Source organism: Zonotrichia albicollis, chromosome 16, assembly GCF_047830755.1.
Source record: "Zonotrichia albicollis isolate bZonAlb1 chromosome 16, bZonAlb1.hap1, whole genome shotgun sequence".
NCBI lineage: Eukaryota > Metazoa > Chordata > Aves > Passeriformes > Passerellidae > Zonotrichia > Zonotrichia albicollis.
This window is the reverse complement of record NC_133834.1, coordinates 13,503,955-13,527,919: the sequence shown is the minus strand read 5'-3', so window position 1 is coordinate 13,527,919 and position 23,965 is coordinate 13,503,955. Positions and strand designations below refer to the sequence as shown.

The 23,965-nt window shown below is 54.2% G+C and overlaps 1 protein-coding gene across 2 annotated transcripts; it reads right to left on the bottom strand.

Annotated features, from left to right (window-relative positions):
- Positions 1-16: 16 nt before the first annotated feature.
- PGAP6 (post-GPI attachment to proteins 6) lies at positions 17-18,103 on the bottom strand. 2 transcript variants are annotated; one of them, XM_074552682.1, is made up of 13 exons: positions 17,774-18,103; positions 13,620-13,801; positions 11,989-12,196; positions 11,777-11,910; positions 11,153-11,418; positions 9,370-9,692; positions 8,609-8,702; positions 7,927-8,050; positions 7,082-7,218; positions 5,131-5,309; positions 3,773-3,919; positions 3,270-3,386; positions 17-2,469 (listed from the first exon to the last, which is right to left on the bottom strand). In XM_074552682.1, exons 1-13 carry the CDS (start codon positions 18,086-18,088, stop codon positions 2,173-2,175), a joined length of 2,523 nt encoding a protein of 840 aa, XP_074408783.1. In that variant the 5' UTR covers positions 18,089-18,103; the 3' UTR covers positions 17-2,172. The 2 variants fall into 2 exon arrangements, with proteins under 2 accessions (XP_074408783.1, XP_074408784.1); XM_074552683.1 differs by having other exon boundaries at positions 13,624-13,801; positions 17,774-17,938.
- Between the last annotated feature and the right edge of the window lie 5,862 nt (positions 18,104-23,965).

Sequence of the window (23,965 nt, the reverse complement as noted above, 5' to 3'; positions counted from 1 at the left end):
CGCAGCCACCACCATCTGCCCGCAAATACCGTCACCTTTATTAAATTATAAAACTGTAAGCTTTAAAATTTACTGTATAAAATAATCACAGGTATTAACAGCAAAGAAAAAAATAACCTTTTTTTCTTTTTTTTTTTTTTTTCCCAGACGCAGGAATTTGCTCAGATTTTACCCAAAATAATTAACCCTCCCTCCTGCAGGCACCAAGGCCGGGTCAGCAGGGAGGGGGCAAAGCAAAAAATGAATGATACATAAAATAAAAATAAAATAAACAATCATGTCAGCGAGATTTCTTGCCTCAAAGCTTCTCCTGCTTCCAGCACAGAAATCCCTGAAGGGAAAGGCCCGATGAGGAATTATTGCTTTCTATGATAACCGGCAATACCCGGCCATGTCAGTGGCATCAGGTCACACTGGTGGCACCTGGGCAGCACCTGAGTCACACCAACAGCACCTGGGTCACACTGGAAGCACTCAGGTCACCTTGGCAGTACCCAGGTGACACCAGTGGCACCCAAGTCACACTGGCAGCAGTCAGGTCACCCTGGTGGCACCCAGGTCCCACTGGCAGCACCTGGGTTATGCTGGCAGTACCCAGACCAGTCTGGTGGCCACTGGTGGCCTGGCATGGACGGCACGGCTGTGAAGGAGCAGTGATCCCCTGCCACAGTGCTGGGGCCTCAGCACCGCTGTGCAAACCCAGACAGGGGACAAAAAAAGTGCCTAAAAGTGGTAAAAGTTGGAGGAAGCCCTGAGGGCCCCGTGTCCCCCTTCCCAGCGTGCTGCCCTGGATGGCAGCAGCACAAGGACAGGCAGGGGACACGGGTGGCAGGGGGATGACACTGCTGGGTGTGGACAAGTGTCCCTCACTTGTCCTGAGCCTGCTTAAAAAGGGGGACTTTGCAGAGGAAGGGGAGGCAGAGGGATAAAGTGCACAGCTGAGCTGGGTGCTCTTCAAAGCAGAGAAAGAACCCCGAGGAGGCAAATCCTTCATTCACAGCTCTCTCCTCCCCAAAGCCACCTGAGGAGGGGCTCCAGCAGCACACACCAGGCTGACACAGCTGCAAGGATGGAGTTGAGCCCTTATCTGTAGAAGGATGGGCAAAGAGAGCTTCCCTGGTTGCCAAGTTCTGCCCTTGCTTTCTGCGTGCCCTGGAGTAAGGCTAAGGTGGGACACGCTGCAAAGGAGACCTGGCCACCCGGGGAGCCCCTGGTGATGCTCCTGGCTGGGCTGGGGCTGCAGAGGCCTCAGAGCCTGCAGCACATCCAGGCTCTGGGGCACAGCAGGCTGGAGGAGCAGCTCAGGCATCACCCCAACCACCTGTGCTGCCCCAGAGAGAGCCCTGCCCACGCCAAACCCCCCAAAAAAGGAACACAGTGAATCCCTGAACACCATCAGCCTGGCTCCTCCCAGAGCTGAAGTTAAACTCAGACTAAACCCTGCACTGCTGTGGGTGTCACGTGCTGCTGCTTCTGTCTCCTGCATGTCCCCACGTGGGGTTTTTCACATTCCTGCCAGGTCTGATCCTGAATCCAGGGCCCAAGTCCCAGCCTCATTCTTCCCCCACAGAATCAGGACCAGGTAAGAGCAGCAGCACCTGTTTGAGAGGGAGAGAGGCCCCACACCCCCAGGGAGATGGCAGCCAAGGGCCCAGCACGTGCTGGGATCAGCTCCCGCTCTCCCTCCCCATCAGCACCAAGGGCACTCGGCAGCATTTGCTCCCCAGAGCAGAAGAAACTTCTGTTCTTCTCTTGGGTTCAAGTGCTGGCTGCAGGATGGCAGGGGTGTCCCCCATCCTCTGCCAGGACGGGGTGCAGAGAAGAGCCCAGCAGCCAAAGCCTTGGCTCCAGCTCAGTGTGGGCTAAGCCCAAGCCTCGTGGATGCAGCAGCAGGGGAAGAAGGGTTGGCCATCTCCCCCAGGGCTATGGGGAAGTGGGGAACAAGCTATTCCTTGATCTGGAACCACAAAGAGCCTGCCCCACCCCAGCAGAAAAGCAGAGGTGGCCTCAAGCTTGCCTCCACAAGACCAGCCCAGACCATCTTCACCTTTAAACCCAGTCCACGCTGCGCCCTCCTGCCCAGGGGACGAGCCCATGAGAGGAGTGACAACGTGCCAGGGGCAGGAGCAGCCTCCCCATCCCTGCAGCCAGGCCAGGCCAGGCCAGGCCAGGTCAGGTCACAGCATAGAGCTCCTCACGGTCGTTCTGGCAGATCTGATAGCGACACGTGAGCTTCTGGGGCCAGGCCCAGGGCTTCTTATGCTTGTCCCGAGGAGGGAGCAGGAAAGCCACGCTGCAGGCCACCAGCACGTGCCAGATGCTGTGGGTGTAGTAGTAGTTCTCATTGGTTTCCATGAAGGCGTACACTGAGATGGCAATGAAAGCCAAGGTGATCCCTGGGAGGAGGTAGAAAACCCAGCGCTTCCACGAGGAGGGGTAGCAGTGCCTGCGCTTTGCTCCGTGGTGAACCTGGGGGGTCAGAGCACACTCTGGGTGTTCAGCAGCCCAGCAGAGGTGGGGAAGGGGGTAAAAACAGACCCCAGAGCATCTGCCAGCCTCCCAGGGTGTGGTGTCATATTTTATTTTTATGATATGCTCTCACCCCTCAAAAATATAGGGTTTATTCCAAGCCTTGAAATATCATGTATCTGTAATCCCAGTGGCCCAGATCTTATTCTGCACCTACTTTGAATCTTTCTGTTAGGCTGTGGGGGCCCTTTTCTCCCTAGGATCTTCCTCTCTCTCCCCCTTTCCCCCTTCCCCCCTCAAAAACCATGCTGCTCCCAGGGGTGGGACACCCAATAAACCCTCACCTAATCAGCACCCTCAGAAGCCATGTGGAGTCTCCTTGCCTGCACAAGTGAACACACAGCTTAGGGGGCCCCCTGGGGACCCCCCTAAATGAACTGCTACACCAGGGTGCTTGCTGTCCCTGAGGAATTTGGCCTCCCTGCTGCTTGGGCCGATCTCTCTCTCTGCAAAAGCCCCCCAAGAACCCACCACAGCCCAGCACAGATGCTACAGCTTCTGCCCAGGGCCAAGCCACAGCCTGTGTTTTGGGACAGCACTACAGGTGTGAGACCAGAACCAGGGGTTTCTCAGCTACTGCAGGGCTGGAAGGTGAATCCCTTGCCCTGCTCCCTCCACCTGGGTGTTTCAGGGTTCCAAGCCATGCCTCTGGATGGGCTGGAGCCTTGGGTCTGCTCCACCACCACCATTCCCCATGGGGAGCAAAGGGCAGCAGGTCCTGCCTGGCTGCCCTCACTTACCCAGGCTGTAACCATGATGAGGAGGGCGAAGAGGCAGGGACCCATCATGTTCCACACCCCTCTTCGGTCCAGCTGCAGGGACATGGCAATTAACAGGGTCCCCAAGACAAAAAGGACCTGGAAAAGAGACACCACCACTACTGGCAGGAGCTCCCGTGTTGAGAGAGCACAGCCAGATGTGCCAGAGGCAAGGAGAACCTCTTCTTCTGGCTTCCCAGCTCTGCATCCACACAAGAGTCAGGAAAAACACCTTCAAGGAGGAGAAACCACAGAAGCCACAAACCTTTACCCCAAATCTCAGGGGAAACTTTCAGGCCCAGCCCCTGCAAGCACGCAGGCTCACAAGCCAAAGTGCGGGACAAAACAAGCCAGGGTAGCAGTGGGTGACAAACAGGCTTTGTCACCCAGCTGTGTCATTAAACACAGAGGTGAGAGGGCTCAGTGTGGTCACTTGTGGCTTGGCTGGGGTCTGGCTGGGCCACATGGGGACACCTGACACTCACGTATTTCAGGATCTTCTTGAGGCGGGCCATGCAGAGGATGGTGACCCAGATGGACACCACGGAGCCCAGGAAGTCGCAGTACTGCAGGGTGTCATAGTCCATGATGCACAGCACGGCCACGCCCGGCTGGTCGCACGCGTGGTAGAACTGCACCCAAAGGGGACAAAAGCAAAGGTCAGCACGGAGCCAGCAGCACCACAGGGCTCTCTGGGAAGGGGAGGCAGGAGAGGGCTCAGCCCACAGGCAGGATCCCTCCTGCAGTGGCTCCAGCAGGCTCCACCAAACCACTGTGGCATTGTGGAAAGAGGGTGAGAGCAGGCACCCAGCAGCTCTGACAGGCAGGACACAGAGCAGGGGCAGGGCCTGAGGAGGGATGTCACAGACATCTTTTGTGAAAAATCCTTTCCTTAGGATTTTTTCTGCTGAGAGGCCTCAGGAACAAAATGTCAACAATGATTATCTGCTGCTGTGGAATGCAGCAGGTGGATCTGTGATTGGTCTCATGTGGTTGTTTCTAATTAATGGCCAATCACAGTGAGCTGGCTCGGACTCTCTGTCCGAGACACAAGCCTTTGCTATCATTCTTTCTTTTCCTATTCTTAGTTAGCCTTCTGATTAAATCTTTTCTTCTATTCTTTTAGTATAGTTTTAATGTAATATATATCATAAAATAATAAATCAAGCCTTCTGAAACATGGAGTCAGATCCTCATCTCTCCCCTCATCCTCAGACCCCTGTGAACACCATCACAGAGGGACAGCTGACAAGGGGACTGAAGCACCTGCTCTGTGAAGACAGGATGAGAAAGTTGGGGTGCTCAGCCTGGAGAGGAGAAGGGTGAATGGAGAACTCACAGCATCTAAAGGGGGCTACAGGGAAGCTGAAGAGGGATTCTTCTCAGGAACTGGAGTGATGGGACAAGGACTAATGGGTACAAATTCAAAGAGGGGAAATTTAGGTTGGATTTAGGGAGAATTTTTTTACTGTGAGCATGGTGAGACACTGAAACAGGTTCCCCAGGGAGGTTGTTGATGCCCCAGCCCTGGAAGTATTCAAAGCCAGGTTGGATAAGGCCTTGAGCCACCGGGTCTAGTGGGGTTGTCCCTGTCCATGGAACCAGGTGATTTTTAAGATCCATTCCAACCCCTTTTAACATTCTTGGATACTACAAGAATGTTAAGGGTTGGAAAGAACTTTAACATTAACATTTAACATTCTTGGATACTACAATGTGCCCTTGGAGGTGCCTGTCCGATGATCCCAGGAGCTCCTTGTGGAGCTGCTCCACCAAGGACTCCATTCTGGCACAGCATTCCCAGAGCTCAGGGGGAGGTGAGGGGACACAGGGCAGTCCCTACCGTGGAGAAGAACATGGTGTAGGTGTAGACAGAGGCCTCCACCAGGTAGAAGCGATAGACAGCCACTGCAATGGCGGGCAGGAACATGAGGTTGCTCAGGGTGAGCAGCAGCGTGGCCAGGTTCTGTGTGCCCACGGTCTGGGCCTTGCTGTCATCTGTGCAGCTCCAGCCGCCCCAGCCTGCGGACAGAGAGGCTTCTGTGGATCTCCAAGGCCCTGCCTTGTCCTCCCACAGCAACCAGCAGGAGCTGGGGTGCCTGAGAAGGAGCAATCCCACACCCAGACATCCCTGAGCCTCTTCTGCATCAGCCTCTCATGCTCCCGCTCTCAGAGTGTTTCATTACTTGTCACACACTGTGCTGTGGGAAGCTGGGGAAGCCCAGCAGAGCCCTGTGGCCGCCCTGAGGACAATCCCCAGGTTGTCCCCAGGTAGCAGAGGCCATCCTACATCCACACTGGTGCTTTCCATCCCTGCAGTAACTCAACACATGTGCTGCTTGCTGGTGGAACATCAAGTACTCAAGGTTCAGAAGCTTCATGTGATGGTATAAGTTGGGTGCAAGATCTCTGAGGAAGCCACTGGGCTCCTCTCCTACCAGCTGTCATAGCAGGGCAGACCCCAAACCAGGTCAAGCTGCTCTGGACCTTCCCCAGATGACTTTTGAAGATCTCCAAGGATGGAGACCTGGAACCTGTGCAAAAACAAACAGCTCTGAAGGGGGAGAAAAAGTGTCTTCTTCAGTTTAGGTGACAATTTCCTTGCTGCAGCCAATGTCTGTGGCCTCTTGCCCTTTCCCTGTGCTCACCCTGCAGAGCTGGCTCCAGGGTCCCTGGCACCTCTGGACAGCACAAAGTGTGACTGGTCCCATAGCAGCTCCTCTTCCACTGCCTGAACAAACCCACTGCCTCAGCACATGGTGACATCCAGGGCTGCAAAGAACCCTAATTTCCTAAAGGACAGTGCCTGACACAAAACACAACTCTCACCCCTGACTGGATATCAAAGACTGAATTGAGGCAATCTCTATGAACACAAATCTGCCTCTTCTTTTTTAAAATTATTTAAATTATTTTAATTAAAGATTAAGGTGCCCATGCCATCCTTTTGAAAAAAGGAGGTCAGCCACAGGGGTATGTGCACGCCCTCCATGGTCAAGAGGCAGAGTTAACAGTGGCATCCATCCCATTCCAGAGTGATTGGAAGCCACAGCAGCAGCTCTGCCCTGAGTGCTGGCTCCCTGCCAGGCAGAGCCCAGGGAACCTACACTCTCTGCTTTATTTCTGGGTCACCAATGTGCAGATGGGGCACTTTGCTAGGGGTGATTCAGCAGAAAGCTGTCCTCAGCCTGATTCTCCAGTTCCCTTCAGGTGCTCTGAGCTTCCCAGAACCTGGCAGCCCTCGGGGAAATTGGGATGCTGCTCTCCATCTCCCTGCTCACCCATCAGCAGCTCTGCAGCAGGGAGGCCCTGGCTCAGGCCCAGGGCAGCAGGGAACCACATTTTACCTTGTCCTTCTGCTGAGAACAGGTGCACAGACCCACCCAAGCACAGCAGAGCTCTCCTTCCCTCCACCACAGACTTCCCAGGCCATTAAGATAATGAGGAGCTGACACAGATATTCCTCCTCCAGGGGCACCTCTGAGTCTCAGGCTCTTGGCAGGAGACACAGGGACTGCATCTCATCACATCTAGTACCAGGAGCCCACACAGGCATTTCAGGCACCCTGATCTCTCTGGAGATGCTCACCAGCACTGCTCCAAACCCTGGGGGGCTCCAAGCTGCCCTCATCCCATTCCCCATCACCCCTGGGTGCTTCCCAGAGCTTCCCTTCCCCGAGCACTGTGACACTGCCACCGCAGCAGACCCCAGGCTCCCCCACCCCAACCGCACGCCCTGACCTGTGCTGTGCCCTCGGGGAGGGTGGCAGAGCTTCCCAGGAGCGGGCACTCACCGGCCTTGCAGCTGCAGCCGGCGTAGAGGAAGCCGTGCCTGCGCAGGAGGCTGCACTGCCCGTAGGGGCCACAGTCGTTGAAGCAGGGGGTGAGGTAGGCGAACACCGACACTCTGCCTTCAGCACCGGCACAGCCCCTGCAAGGACAGCATGTCTCCTTGCTGCCACAGCCCTGGGGACAGCCCCCTCCCTGCTCCCCACGGCCAGGCCGTGCTCCTGCCTGCAGCTCCCTGGTATTCCGGGATCTGCTCCATCCCTGAGAGAGCCAGGAGCAGAGCCTGCTCCTCGCCCCCTGGGCTGCCAAACTGATGTGCAGGGGGGTGGCAGCTGTCCCCAGACCCCCCTGGCCTGCCCCCTCACCCCCTGGGCTGCCAAACTGACCTCCAGGGGGGTGGCAGCTGTCCCCAGACCCCATGGCAGTGCCCATGACTGTCCTCAGGACCAGTGTCACCAGTGCTGTTTAGCATCGTGCACTTGGCTCCTTACACAGGAAACCAGCTCCTTACACAGGAGACCAGCAGGAAGGCAAACTGCAGGAATTCTGCACCTTAGGGACCTCCCAGAAGGGCAACAGCAGCAATTATTTCCCAATTCATCACCTCTGAATGCACCTGGGGAAGGGGAAGGTCCCCTAGGCAGGCTCTGCCATCTGCAGTGTGTGTGAGCTGTGCCAGCTCAGCATCAAATGAGCTGCAGGGTGCTCACAAGGGAGCAGGGCCACCAACTCCCTGCCCTCTGCAGCCACAGGGCGATGCCACCAGCTGAGGGGAGCCCACAGCCCAAACAGGGGGTCAGGTTTGCTCACACAAGGGCAGTGGGAGGCATGAGGTGACATCCAGACTCACCCCTGTGCCCTGGGGCAGAGGAGCTGCAGGGACAGGAACCAGTCATCGGTCTGTGGGTACAGGACAATCAGCGTGGCTTCTGCAGAGGACGTGCTCACACTCAGAGGGTAGCCCTGGGAGAAAGCTGAGAAAAGGAGGGTGCTGTGATGTGCCGGGGCTTGGGGAGAAGGGCCCACAGCAATCCCAGGCCGAGACTGACCACACAGGAATCAGCTGCCTCCTGTGGCTCCTTGCTCCCATGCTCAAGAGGCACCAGGGGCATGGAGAGCACCCCTGCTCTCAAGACTCTTTTTCTTGAGATCTCAGTTTTTATCTCATCTCAGTTCCTGGAACATATTTGGGCAGCACAGGGCACCTGGAACAGCCTGTTGTCTTGGCTGGTCCTCCATGCACAGCTTAGCTGCTTTGCACACCAGCAGTACCTTCACCATCCCCAAACCTCCTGCCAACAAGGCTGGAAGAGCCCCAGCTGGTAACCAGACCCTCCTTTGGTGGAGGCTATCTCGTGGTGCCAAGACACCCTGAGAATGTGCCAGCACAAAGACCTCATGAGGGTTTGTGCAAAAACTGGATTCTTTGGGACACACCATGAAGTCCTGAGCTAGTTAACTGCCTGCCAGGTCGAAAAGCAGAGCCTGGGATGACACAGCTGAGCTGGTGGCAGGGCCAGCATCTCTCCTACCTGTGCTGCAGTTCTGTGTGGCGTTGAGGGACAACACTGGAGAAGCAGCACTCACACAGGCTGCCACGGTGGCATTGGCCAGGCTCACAGATGTCTGCAAACAGAGCAGTGCCCCACGTTAGAGTGCCCCAGTGCCAACCCCCTGCAGCATCCCTTTCCCAAAGTGCCCAGGACAATAAATCCTTCAGGTCAAGTCACACATCAATTCAGAAGGTTTCTGTTTCACTGGACCTTGTGCTACCACTGTGATGTGTCATGGATGAGAGGCAAGAGACTCTCGTGGGGGACCCTGCCCCAAAACTGGCACACCCACTCATCATTTCAGCACCAGCACAGGGGAGACACAAGTCAGAGTCTGCAGAACATCAGGGCTGAGCCCTGGGCAGCCCTCAAGAAGTTTAATGGAATTTCAGGGGGCTGATTTTGGTGGTGGGGTGTCACTGAAGGAGCCTGGGAATCAGTGACTCGGACAGGAACGTCCCTGGGTTCCCCTGCCCAGCCTCCTCTCCTGGTGGCAAGGTGCCAGGCTCCCATGGAGAGGACGGCACTGCAGCTGCTTTCCATTTTGTCTCCTCTGCGTCACTGCCACCACACACCACAGGCTGTGCCACTGGAATCGGAGCTGGCAGGTGGGACACACTGCCAGCAGCTAAAAAAGGCTTGGAGTATTTTGTAACAACAACAAGAGAAACAGTCCCACCGTGCCAACACCCTCTGGAGCCCTGCCAAGGGGACACAATGCCATTTGTCCCCCTGCTCACCTTGTTGAGCAGCAGACTGACCACGAGGGATCCCCCGCTGTCCATGCCCGTGTTGAGGTTGAGCAGGAGCAGGGTGGGGGTCAGGGAGCTCACGGGCACGCTGGGGCCGTTCAGCAGCCGGTAGCGCACGGACACCACGTCCAGGTCCTCCCTGACCACGGGCTGGCTCTGCAGGCACGAGCTGCTGCGCTGCCCCGACGTGTTCTGGGCAGCCCCTGCTGCAGCCACAGCAGAGCTGCCTGCTGCTCCCGGCCTGGCACCAGCCTGGCTCTGGTTCAGGCTGATGAAGTTAAGGAAGGAGCTGCTGCTTCCTGGTCTGCAAACTAGAGAGAAAAAGGAGAGGAATCAGCACAGCCAGATCCAGCACCTCACCCAGCAGATCCAGTGCTCCAAGGGGGAGTACAAACTGCAGGTTTCAGGAGGTTCATGCCCTGCACAAACTGGGGGTTTCAGGAGGTTCATGCCCTGCACAAGCTGCAGATTTCAGGTGGTTCATGCCCTGCACAAACTGGGGGGGTTCAGGAGGTTCATGCCCTGCACAAACTGGGAGTTTCAGGTGGTTCATGCCCTGCACAAACTGCAGATTTCAGGAGGTTCATGCCCTGCACAAGCTGCAGGTTTCAGGAGGTTCATGCCCTGCACAAACTGGAGGTTTCAGGAGGTTCATGCCCTGCACAAACTGCAGATTTCAGGTGGTTCATGCCCTGCACAAACTGGGGGGGTTTCAGGTGGTTCATGCCCTGCACAAACGGGAGGGTTTCAGTGGTTCATGCCCTGAATGAACTGTCCCCGAGGTGCCATCTTTGCAGGCGGAGCACCCACAAGCTGGGACACTGCAGTGGTACAGTGGGTGGAAGCACCCTGGAGCTGCAGGCAAGAGGGAACAGAAGAAGGGATAGCACAGCACCATCAAGGTGTCCAGGGAGTGCTCAATCACCACAGCAGAGCTCAGCACTCAGCTGTCCCACAGGCTGCACAAAAGTCTCTCCCAACTCCCCATATGTGGGCAAACAAAGCTGAGCAGGAGGGAGAAGCCAACCCAGTGGAGCTATGGGCACACTGTGGCAGATGGAGCTGCACGGGACACTTGGAGTTCCACTGCTGGAGACTGTCCATTGCTCCCAGAGGCTCCAGTACCACCCTCTGATAACACCTCTGCTGCCAGTGCCAGGTCTTCCAGCACACAGGATGAGGCTCTGCTTCGAAGAGGAGGTGGCAGAAGCCCCAGCAGAAGAAAACTTTAAAAATGTACCTAATTGGTGAGCTTCCAGCAGTCAAACAGGGATTATGGTCATGTAATAGCTGCAAATGTGCCTATCACAGCCACAGGGACCTTGTGACCACCTGAGCCACATGGTGTCACTGGAAATGGTGACACCCCCTTACAACAGCTCCAGACGCTTCCCCAAGTCAACCCCAAGGTGGTTTCCTGCCTGTAGCCTGCTCTTGGCCAATTCGTAGTCAATACAGCCTTAGTCTGGTGTACCACAGAAAAATCTTTTCCCCACCAAATTTTAAGCCAGCCACTGCTTCCCAAACAGGGAATAACACTGAACTTTTCAGGTGTTTCCAAACAGGCAGCTCTAGCAAATGCCTCTCTGGGGTGAACACCGGAGTTTTCAATTTATCCCCAAAGCAAAAACTATGGCATCCAAGAGGAGGCAATGAGCATGATGGGGAGCATAGGCTGCCACAGCCAGGCACCCAAACACCCAAGGGGGACACAGCACACACAGAGCTCCCTCTGGTCCTTCTCTTATGGCTGAAGAACATGGAATCCCACCTGTGAAAGAAGCCAGCATCTCCACCGACACGCTGGCGTTGGCAGTGCCCAGACTCTCCACCATGATCTGCAGCCACTTCTCCCAGGGGGGCGACTCCAGGGCCAGGCTGCAGTTGGTGCTCCCCGTGCAGGTGAGGCTCCTCTGGAAGGACTGGGGCAGGGTGATGGAGCCCAGCAGCACCCTCACAGTGCAGGCTCTCTGCTCGCTGGTGACGCAGCTGCTCAGCTGGAACCGCATCGCCGCCGCGTGCTTGGGAACGAAGACCCTGCAGGGGAGGGAGCAGCAGCTTGCAGGGCTTGTACTCAACACAAGCCAGGTCCCCAGGGCTTTGTGACAACAGCTAGACTGCCCTGGTTGGTGCTGTGAAAATCCTTCCCAAGGCAAACATCTGGAAGAACTAAAACTCCTGCAGTTGAATCTGTGACCACCTGGGAAGAGCTGGAGAAAGGTGCTTGTGTGCTCCCCGTGCAGACCCTAGCACTGCTGCAGGGAGCTCAGCAACAGGCTCACTGACCCCCCAGCTCCAGCCCCACGTGGGAAAAACACTGCCTTCCCCTCAGCAGCTCGTGTGGGGAATCCCACCCTGCCATGCCCTCAGTTGCCCACCCTTTGCTCCCACTCACTTGACATGCAGTGGCTTAGCAGGCGAGACAACGGTGTGAGGCATGGGCACACCAGGCTCCAGGACAGGCATATCAGTGAGTCTGAGCACAAACATATCTGCCTGGAACATATAGGGGCATGGAGTGGAGAAGCCCTGCAGGAGGGGAGAGCACAGGGGTCAGCTGTGGTTGTGATGAGACACGAGGGGCAGGGCACTGGGCAGGAGCCTCACCTTGACCTCGATCCTGCCCGCGGCCTGGGGCAGGTGGGCGGCGATGAACCAGTCCCCAGCAGCAGGGGTGGTGACGTTGACAAAGGTGGTGTTCTGCACAGCACTGCTCAGGGTGATGCTGATGTTGTAGGAGGGACGGACGGTGGCGTTGGCAGGAAAGCGGGTGCCCAAAGGGTTAATGACAGGAGGGGCTCCGTGCCGAAAGTGCCTGCGAGAGAAACCGGGCAAGATCAACTGGGACACAAACTGGAAAGGGAGCAGGCTGGAAAACCCCACATTTTCAAGTGGAGTCATCATTTTCATCTGGGGAGGACTGGCTGCTATTAGCTTATCTGGGATTTATTTAGAGATTGGTTTAACTTGGCAGCTTATTAAGATTTACACGGTTCCGTCAAGCCTGGGAGCAAATTTCCAACACTTGCTAAGGGTAAGCCCCACCCACAGAATTCTGCTTTAAAACCATCAGCAATTCCCCATATAGGGAAAATCATCTACAAAGAACTTTAATTTTCTTGCTAAGATCTGCATCTTCCCATTTCCTCTTTTAAGGAAGGCAAACAGACAGACTAAAAAGACACTTTCCAAGGAATGCCCCTATTACAGACTTCAGTACAGCAGCACTTCTGCTTTCTAGATAAGCCCAGCATTTGAAGTAGCAGAAACACACACGGCTGAGGAACGTGGGAGATATTTACCCAGTCAATTTGGCATTTAATTTGATTGCTTTTGGACTGCACTGCAACAGGTCCAGCAAGCAGACCTGACAGGTGATATGTTATTACTCCTTGGAGCTTATCTGGGTTAGCCATCGTTTCTTGGATTATTGTTCAGCTGCTGCCTTGTCCCTCACGTCCCCAGACTGCTGGAAACCTTTCTGGAAAGCAGAAAGCAGGCAGATCATCTGTGCCAGGCTGCTCAGGAGCAACTAAGAGTGCCAGTTTCCCCAGGACAGACCAGGGAGGCACAAGCCAGGCAGCTTCAGTCACTCCCAGATCTCTGTGGAATGGGTGCCACAGACCCGCGTGACTCCATGGGCACAGCTTGCTGAGGAAGCTCAGTGTCCTCCAAAGGTAAAGCTCAAAATCTGCCAAGTTTTGGACCTCAAATCCTTCAACAAGTCAAGCACTGTTTTAAAAGCAGCGTTTCTTTCACTGACATTGAGTTTGCAATCTCTTCATGCTCCTGTATCACACGACACCACATTCCTCTCCTATCTCTGCTCCACGCTCGGCCGCGCCCCTCACAAAGGGCCCCCAAATCTCCTCAGTTCTTCTGCACTGGGCACTTTGCCCATCTCCAGCCACTCTGGGTCTGCTCATAGCCCTGCCACATTGTTTGGCACCATGTGCAGGTTCTGCCAGGCCAGGAACAGCTCTGAGCAGCACACCTGCCCCACAGTGCAGCTCTAATGTCCTAAGGGCTCTCTTGGACACCACACCACCCCAGACCCGCTGGTAACATGAACACCAAACACTCCTACAGGTTTAAACACAGACTCACTGCTGCTGCATGAAGAAACCACATGAGGAACTGCCCAGCCTCCACAACCAACCAGCCCCACCACGAGTGACCAGGACGAAGGGACAAAGAAGCCCACAGGACAAGCCCTGGCATGGGGACACAGGACATACATACACAGTGATCTCCATGCTGGTGCACTCAGGGCCCTTTCCCCGGGATGCCTGCAGGAGCCAGCGCAGCAGCACGGTGTCCTCGGGCACGTGGAAGTGGAAGAGCTTGGCGTTGCCATACCAGCTGTAGAAGGAGAGCTTCTGTGCACTCTGAGAGAAGTACTCGGACACATACAGGGAGTCTGCGAGGGAGAGAGCACAGCAGTTGGTGGAGGAGCTGCTGGGGGCAGCCTGCAGGGCTTTATCCACCCACAGAAGCTCACAGGAGGTTTAATGTTTCTTGGAACAGTGCACTCTGTGTCCCTGATTTCTCATTCCAGTCCCATTAGATACGTGGTGATCCGTGCACCTCCAGCCAGAACCACCCACGTGCCTACTATGAAACCATCACCCTGAACCAGAGAGCACTAACAGATGCCTAAACTTCATCCTGAGAAATGTGCCCTGAAGATAAGAGATCACCAGAGACACCAAGGGGGAGGAATAGGTCAGGAGGAAAGGGTGATGGCAGGAGGAAAGGTGATGGAACAGGCAGCAGGAGCCCTGGGCACGGCACAGAGCAGATGGGTGCAGGCAGCACAGGGTGCCCTCTGCCCCAGCAGCAGCTCTTGGTGCCAAGAGGCAAGAGCTGTGCCCTTGTCTCCTGCTGGGCACAGAGGCAGATGTTTTATGTGGGCAGAGAGTGAAAGGATGGGGGATGATTTTAAACTAAAGGAGGGGAGATTTAGATTGGATGATAGGAGGGAACTCTTCCCTGTGAGGGTGAGGAGGCACAGGTTGCCCAGAAAAGCTGTGGCTGCCCCATCCATGGAAGTGTCCAAGGCCAGGTTGGATGGAGCTCAGAGCAGCCTGGTCTGGTGGAAGGTGTGTCCCTGCCCATGTAAATGTCCCTTCCACCCCAAAGCATTCTGTGGTTATCCATTAACCCAGCTCAGGACACAAGGTGCTGCCTTCCTGTGACACACAACACCATGCAAATTCATGTGCTGCGAGTGTAACTCTTTCAGACATACCTTCTAAAGCCTGGTGATTTTCCTAGCTGGGAGAAAGGCTGCTGGGACAGTGAGAGCAGCCCCAGGGCAGGATGAAAGGGGACAACAAGAGGACAACAGCTACTCAGCCAAAGTGCCATCAGGATGAACCAGATCCTCCATCCCTCTGCCCAGCCACACACCTACAGATCACCCCCAGTGAAATGTACATTACCAAACCAGCCAGACTGCAGCTCAGGGCTGTGAACATCAGCTGAGAAAGGGATAAATGGCACAGAGACAGCAGAGCCAAGGCCATCCAAAACCAAAGTTTGTAACACTCACCAAGAGGGTAGAAGGTTTTGTCTTCATGTGTCTATGGAGATGATGGAGCATCTTCTTGATGCTCCTTTCCTACTTTGGAATCCCCAGAGTGGGGAGAAGCTGTGGCACCTTTCAGAGGCAGATTCCTCATTTCTAGCACAGAATAGCAGTGAGGGTGAGTTAACATGGCCTTCCCTCAAAGCTGCACAGGGTCGTGCTGCAAACACAGAGCTGTTATACACAACTGTGCGTAAGAAAGACAGCTAAGAAAGAGGAAAACAATCCTTGAGCAGGAGCAGAGCCTTGGGACGCAGTTCCTGCCGGGAGGAATCTAATCCTAGCAGGAATTACTATTCATTCATGCCCCAAAGGAGGACGCTGCACCCATGGCGGGGCCGGGAGACAGGAACGGTAATCATGGCTTAAACTCCTTGGCAACTTCCCAAGGCAGAGCCTGCGGGCATCCTGCGAGCCCGGCAGGGAAAGGAGGAGACAGGAAAGCCAGAAATTCCAGCCACACGAGGCAGCTGGAGGATCTGCTCTGGGAGGAAGAGCGTGGCTCTGACCTTGCCGCAGGGGCTGCCCCGGGGGACAGAGCTGGCAGCACCTCCATGCACAGAGCCAGGAAAGGCCACAGGGAAAAGTGAGCCTTGAGCAGGGCAGCCAAGAGAGCACAGCCCCTGGGCAGAGCTGGGGTCACACTGCTCTCCAGCCAGAAAGAAGCAGAGACCACAAAAGGGGCTTTTCAAACCAAATCTGCCTGGCTGAAACGCCAGCACAGTGCGTGGGTACTGTGGACAAGAGCTGGCTGTGATCCCTGCGAGCCCAGGGACATTTCCCTCACTGTGGCTGTGGAAAGGAGCAGGCTTTCATCAGTGTGTCTGTACCCCCAGCACACTCCACACACTCTTGGCACACTCGTTTCTGGCAGCCCATGGGGACGTTTGTGCACAGGAGGAGGGCAGGCAGGGACACAAAGCATCATTAGAGCTGGGAGAGCCTCAATCCTTCTCCACACAACAGGTTGTCCCATCAGACAACCTCCTACCTGCCCCAAGCCCACCAGCTGTCAGCCACGGCCACCACCCATCCTGCACGTCCTCACCGAGCCAAAGCTCCCTTTGTGTGGGTTTGGGGGAGGACAGGGCAGGCCAACTGCAAAATTAAAACCTCCAGCAATCAGCAGTGCTCTTTATTAAGGACTGGTCGATTACGTGGAGCGAGCTCAGGAGCATTACCAGGTCAGAGCAGGCAGCCCTGCCCTGCCCACGCACTGCCTGTCACCAGGTGAGCACCAGCTGGGGCTGTGGGCAAAGTCCACTGACAAACAGCTGCTTGTGGCAACAAGGGCTGAGCCCCTGCTCACAGCCTGTGCTGGGCACCCGGAGCCTGGTATGTGCCTTCTTCCACCCAGGGTGACAAGGAAATACCACAGATAAGCGGGACATCAGCACAGGAAAGCCTGAAAGACAGGTCTCTACAGCCCAGTGTGTGCTCTGGCAGCCCATTTGCATGAAGAGAGAGTTCTCTGGCATGTGCTGTGCTCTCTTTGTGTCCATCCCTGTCTATTCAGACTGCTGGATGCCAGCGTGGCAACACCTGGAAAGTCCCACTTGACAGTTCCATGATGTGAAACAAGCTTTAAACTGAGCAAGAGACCCTTCCAGTGGATGCTGTTTTCCATCCTCTTCCATACCGATCTCACATAAGCAGATTTCAAAGGTACTGTGCAAAAACCAGAGGTGTTTTAAGACAAGGAACAGAACGTGGTAGAATCCCCAATGCACAGAGGAGACACATTATTTCAATTTCAGAGTAAAGAGTCACCTGCCACAGCTTGGGTTTGTTTGTCCAAAGATGATCTCATGGTAGTTTTAGGACATAATACCTTGGCTGTGGGTTTCATAGGGCACCTCATCAAAGGGATGGAGCCCTCATTTCAAAGCAGACACCGTCTAAAGCTACAGAGTTGATGAGCCTAACTCCAGCAAAGGCTGGGCTATGTTGCAGGATGTTTCCCCACTTACAATGTAACAGCAATCCCGTTCCTTTATCCCGGCTCTAAAATCCACCTGCAAATAAAAGTCGCAGAGCAGGGACCCCCTCGCTCCCCTGGGGAGTTCCCGGCTGATCTCTGCCAGCTCCCAGCCGAATCCCCACGGAGCTTTTCCCTACAGAGCCATTCCCAGAGGCGGCGGGACGGCGCCGGGACAGAGCCGGTCCCACACCTGAGGCGCAGGGAGCTCTCCAGGCTGGAACCCAGCGAGCAGGATGCCAGAGCAGGGTGGGCCTGGGGCACGGGGCCACGTCCCCGCGGCTGCCGGAGCCTCACGCTCTGCGGACCGTGAGGAAGCGATAAGCACCATCACAGGACAGCCACGGGCACAGCGAGCCCACCTCCGAGACAGAGCGGGCAGGTGAACAACCTCAGCTCCCCTCACATCTCCACCCCACAGCAGCTCAATCCCCGCGGGACCCCAGACCCACCGCTGTCCCAAAAGCCCCGCTCCCATCCATCCGTCCGCATGCACTGGAAGTAAAGTAATCTGAAAACAAGGCAAACCCAAGGAGAACAAGCGCTGCGAACACAGCAGAGCCCTCTGCGAGTGGCCTGACCTCCCGCTGCTCCGCAGGGCCGGCACAGGCGCTGCTCCCCGGGGATGCTCCGGAGCCCCCGGCTCCCTCGGGAGAGCACGAACCGCCCCAAAGCCACCGCAGATCCCCCCCGGCAGCAGCTGCGACACCCGGGGCAGCTCCCGGGGCTCCCCTCACCACCACCCTCGGCTGTCCCAGCGCCGCTCTGCCCCCCGAGACCCCGCGGCGCCGCGGATCGCCGCTCTCCGCCCCGCCGGGACTCACCGGGGCCGGCGCGGCCGGCGGGCAGCGCCAGGAGCTGCAGCAGCAGCAGCAGCAGCAGCGGCGGCAGGGGCGGCCCGGCTGCCCCGGCCATGGCCGCCCGCCCGCCGCTGCCCCGGCCCCGCCGCCCGCCCGCCCCGCAGCGCCGCCGCCGCCGCCGCTTCCGCCGCCCGCCCCGGCCCGCCCCGGGCCCGCCCCCCGCCGCACCGGAGCGACGGAGCGGGGCTGGGCTGGGCTGGGCTGGGCTGGGCTGCCCGCGGGGCCGCCGCTGCTGCCGGGGCCGCCCGCTCCGCCCCGCTCCGCCCCGCTCCGCTCCATCCTGCCAGCCCCGGGATGCGCCCGGCCGGTCGCAGCATCCCGGGCACGGCGCCGGTGCGGCTCCCGGCTGTGCTGCTCAGCGCCGGGAAGGCCGGGGAATGAGGTAGTTGGGTACTTGGAGCTGGAATCACAAACACGCACATGGCTCGGTCATAACCGGACAGCCCCCACCGTGCCCCCGCTCAGACGGGAATCACGGAGGAGGCTCAGCCCTGCAGCTGATGGGTGATTTAATGCTCGTTCCTGCAAAGTCCATTGCTTTTTCTGCTCTCACGGATCTGCCATGTTCATAGGACTCACGGGAGATGCGGCTTTCATAGACACGGTCAAGTCATTCTCTGATTTTCCAGCTGATTTCAAAAGAGACAAGGGTTTTCCTTTACCTGCGTTTTCCTTGGGATACCTCTAATGTGTTCCCAGCTGAAATCATGCAGCTTGAGGACAATCTCGGAGTCCTTGCTCAGGCAAAAATCCCACTACTCCCTTTCGAGTCAAGCCCTCCTTAGCTGAGGACTTCAGACCTGTTTCCAGTCAGCCACAAGCTCCCTGGAGGTGGAGTTTCTACTTCTGGAGCTCAGTCTTTGCTGCTTGCCATCACAAGACTTTACCCTTTGTCATAAATTCTTGGGATGTGGGAAGGAAGTCCCCTGAGGAAGTGCCTGTCATTTTCCAGGAGCTCTGACATCACCAAAATCCCAGTCAGAGCAGGCTGTGTGCTCAAAGCTGGCAATGTCCTCTCCTGATTCAGGAGAAGCCTTCCCTGAAGTCAGCTCACAAGTTTGAGCACATACAGCTCAAGGGATGGGAAAAGACAATTCTGCTAATTTCCAGCTTCAATTTGTTCACTGCTTGTTCATTTCCCCTTGCCCCTGTGTGATACCATCCTTGAATTTTCAGAGCTCTCCTTCTAAGTGGAAAACAAACCCTTCTGTTCCCATTCTACATTAATTTTAGGCTTCAACTCTACTTTTAAAGATATCAGTTCATCTCCAATCAGCCCTTATGAATTACTTTCTTGAAATGCCATTTCTAGTTATTTTCCTCTTAAAAGAGAAAAAAAAAAAAGAATTCAAAGACCTGAGCATAAATTAAGCTTATCTAACACAATGCAGAGCCGGGTCCAGAATGTGTTACAATATCCATTTTTTTCACAGCTTGGGTCTCTTGTTCCCAAGAGAAGCATTCCAGTGTTCCCTGTAACTGTGTGGACGGATGCTGGGATGGATGCCACCTCCAGAGTGACAGCTGCTCCAAACACATGGGGACATGCAAATGTTGTCATTGGCTCAGGGGCTGTCTGGGCTGCTCCTTTTCCCTTTGGCTGAGCAGCCTTGCAGCCTCCAAGGGGTGAGTTTGGGCCAGGGAGGGTCTCCTTTGGCTGCAGAGATGGAATTGGGGCTGAAGCTGGAGCTGGAGCAGCTGAAGCTTCCTCCACCTGCCCAGTCAGTGCATCACAAAGACCTGCAGCCAGGCAGGAAGTGCAGCTGCATCTGCCCCATCCTGTGTGGCACCAAGAGCCCAGAGGATTCAGAAAGTCACACAGGGATTGTTTGTGCTGCAGCCTCAGGGACTGTGGCTGTGCTGGGGACAGGGACAGTCACTGACTGTCTGAGTCAGTGACACCCTGGAAGTGGTGTCGGTGTCCCTGTGATGGTCAGGGCTCACCACTTCTGCTTCCTGCCCTGTGGTCCATGAGTCCTGAACACAGAGCCCTTCACATCAGGAAGTCAGACAAAAGAGAAAGACTCTGTTCTGGAGAGTGTGTTTCCTACAGTGTTTCAGACAGGCCTGTGGAGAAGTCTGGATTAGATACTGGAAGTATCCCTCTTTGAGGCAACAACCTGGAAAAATAAATAATGGTGGCCTGTGCAAATTGGATTTATAGAGCTTTAACAGTGCTGACCCATGAATTTTGATAAATACATTTCTACTATTAATAAAGGCACTGAGCTGCTCAGCTATTGAGGGATGTCTAAAAGCTTTCTGGATGAGCAGCTGCAATGCACATTTTGCTGTATTGCTTTCCATAAATCCATAGCTGGGATCCTCCTGGCCATGTGCAAAGGTCTCTGGAGAGCACAGAGCTGGCACAGTCTGCTCCCCTCTCTCTGTCTGTTCCTAGTGCAAGGAATAAAAAAAGTGTCACTGACTGGAAAACTCTGTTTTAAGTATTTTCAGCTAGATCTTCATTGAATTGTGTCCACCCAGCAGCTTGGCTTGAAGTCACTGTGACAGGGGAAGGAAGAGAATAACGAGGAGCTGTACCCCAGGATTAGGGACCAAAACTCTGCTGTTGGAGCTTCAGCTTTAGACAGAAAAGTCAAATGATGCTCCATCACTGCAGGAAGCTGCTGAAAGGATATTTGATGTACTCTGTGGAACTTTGCTATGTGCAGCTCTCAGTGTTACTCACAAAAGGAAAAACAGAAGGTCAATCCTTTCAGTGTAGATAAAGAGGGTGACCTGGATAGGGAAATGCGATCTAAAACAGGGGAGGCTGAACTTAAACTGGCTATTACAGCTCAGGAAAAAGATGCTGGAGTCCTCACTGATGGTTTGCCAAAATTGTAGCCTTGATGTGCAGATTAAAAAAAAAAAAAATACAGTGGTGTCATCAGGAAAGGCTTGGGCTTGCAAAATAACAAAGAGAACATCTCCTGCCTGTTGTGTAACAGCTTGGTGCACCCACATCTGTGCAGGTCTGGCCTCTGATCATGGAATCCTATAATCATGGCATAATTTGGGTTGGAATGGACTTTTAAAGGTTGTCTAGTTCATCCCCTCTGCCATTGACCGGGATGGCTTGCACTAGGTCAGGTTGCTCAGAGCCCCATCCAACCCTGGTCTTGAAAGTTTCCAGGGATGGAGCATCCCAACCTCTCTGAGTAACCTGTGCCAATGTATTACCACCTCCACTGTAAAAACTTCTTCTTTACATCTAATCTAAATCAAACCTCTTTATCTGAAACCGTCACCCCTTGTTCTGTCACAACAGGACATCTTAGGATGTGAGAATATTGTGCACTTACAGCCCTTAGCAGGACAACTGAGATAAAGGGATGGGGTAGCTGCAATACAAAGGGGTTTGGGGAGGCTGGGATTTTTCTCTGGAGAGCAAAACATGCCAGCCCTACAAATTCATAAAGAGAACGTGGACTTGGTGCTTGATGAGTGTTAGAGGCCATTGATCAGTCTGGTGGATTGATTTAAAATGGATAAAAAGGACTTTATTTGGAGCAGGTGGGAGAATGAATTTCTGGAACTCACTGCCACAGGAGGCTGTGGAAACAAATGGGATCAGCAGGTTTGTAAAAGGTAGAGCAGATTGGTGAGCAGCAGCAGGCCAACAGACAGATGCTGAAGGTAACAGGCAGGAATGTAGCCTCTGGAATTGCTATTACTGCTTGTGTGGGAGCTGGAGGAACACAACCAAAGCTGGGCCCTCCCCAGATGGCATCTCCTGCTGCTGAAAAATGCAGAAAAACAACACAAGGAGAGAGGAAGCACTGATGTCACCAGCAGAGCACTGCCTGCATCTCAGCTCCAAGCAAAATCAGATCTCCCAGGTGGTTGCTGTGTGGTAGGAAGACAGAGCAACCAGCAGGAAGAAAGATTTTGCATTTCTATTCAATTTCCATCTCTGTAGTGAAAAATCTAATCAATGCTCATTTTCTGTCTTCTACCACTTTTCCTTTTTCCACTGGCAAAACAGCCAGTGGAGGAGGTGGGAGGATTCCAGAAAGTTTGAATTAAAGTATATTTCAATCATTCCTCATTTTCAGACTGCTTGCCTGAGGAAAAAAATCCCCTCTACCTCAAAAACTGATGGAAGCCACCTCCAAACATTCAATATCTCTGGGAAAAGAGGGAGGGGATGGGGTCACAGGAACAAGACCTTAGTGTCTCTTATTGTTAGCAGGGTAAATAAAAGGAGGAAACCAAGGAACTACAAACCAGTTGGGTTCAAGTAAAAAAAAAAACAAATCCAAAACAAACAGTGGGACTTTTAATCAAAGAAAGAGATGAGTAATAGTCATGGCCTTTGCCAAGAATGAATCCTTTCAGATGAGTCTGTTTTCCTTCCGTGACAGATTCCAGTTCTTTGTTTACCATTATTATTTACTGTTCTGTCATCAGTAACTTGTTTTGTAGTGGAGAACATCCTTATTAAGTTCTCAGATGTTCCTGAACTGGAGGGGCTGCCAGCAGTGGCATAAAATTCAAAAGGATTCAGACAAATCAGGGAGGAAAAATCTCTTTTCAGCAGGAAAAATCTGACATTTAGGAAAGACTGGCTGTCCAAACACACAGCAAAGAAGCAAAAGACCTATTGGCTGCACCACTCATGGGTTACACTATTGCCATATTGAATTCCAATATGGGATGCATAAACAAGAACAGTCTGTAAAACACATAATGTTTTCCCTCCTCATTCCAGCAAGAGGATCTCTTAACTGGTCTCCTAACATCAGCTTCCAGCGAGGAATTAATTCTCTATCTTCCCACTGCTTGTTTGCTATATCCCCCTTGCTACTGGGAGGATAGAAAATTAATGGAGAATTCCTGTTGAACTCCCCATGGATGCTTGACCTCCTCCAGGAGTGTGTGTTTCTGTGTCCCTCTCCAGGACACACTCCTTAGGGACACGACTATAGCCAACATAATAAGATTAGAATCCAACTATCTGGACAGTGCTGTTTGCAGCCCCTCAAGAGCCTGGTGGAAGTCCTGTGATCAGGTAAGTCATTATCATCCAGCTCATTTCCTGATGTTGTTGACTCCTCTCTCAATAAGAATGAGCTCTGAGATACCACCTGCCTTGGTGCAACCACAGAACAGAACACTGGGGGTATCTGAACCCCGAGTGCTTTGTCCATCAAGAATAAATGAGAGCTCAGAAAGGCCTGCAGAGAGTTGAGACATCAAAGCAGGCATGACCTGGAGATACTCATCCCCTTTCTTCTGCTGAAGCTGCCTGGTGTGATTCAGCTTCCTGAGCGCTGCCATGCCTGGATTGGAGGGCTTTGTGCCCGAATCCTCCTCCTCAGCATCACCTGGGCCGTGCAGGAGTTGCCTCCAACTCTCTCCTCAGCTGCAGCAATGGTTTTCCAGCTGCAAAACCAGCCTGGGCCAGCACCAGGTAAATATTTCACCTGCTGTGCTCCAGAGCTTGGCTGCTGTGGTGCTGGTGGGTCCTGAGGCAGCTGGGCAGGGATGCAGCTCAGGGAGTGTCAGGACCCAGGATATCCCATCCCTCTGGCTGTCCTGAGCAGCCCAGACCCCTGCCAGGGGGCTCAGAGACCCTGGCACAGAGCCCAAAATGCCCCTGTGGGTTTGATTATGACCCATGGAGCAAGTTACCAACCTTGTGTGAAGATCTGCAGGCCACAACAGTTTAAGTAGAATATTAGTGAAGTTATCACGGGGTACAAAAGTAGATTTTAGGGTTTTTGGTGTGGGGGTTCAGGAGGCAAGATGGAGGGAACGGGGTGTGTCCAGCCTTTCTCCTTCTCCTTCTTCTTGGCCTCCATCTTCTGCCGTGATGTTGGCACTTACAGGTTGGTTTAGAATAGAAGCTCACTGTCTAACACAGATGATAGGTATTGGAAAGTAATTGTATACGTAGTTTTAAGTATAAACACATAATACCACCCCGGGGCAGGCAGAGTGCCTCTACTGTCATGCTGAGTGCACCTCGGCTGGACAGGAGAAAATTTTTTATAGGTAAGATACAATAAACAACTTTGAGACTGAGAACTGAAGAGCTCTGACTCCTTCTTCAAGCGCTGGGCTGGGAAAAGAGACTTTCCAACTTTTCTCGGGGTCACTCTGAGCAGCAGAGACCCCGACAAGGGAGTGCCAAGCTGTGGTCAGTGT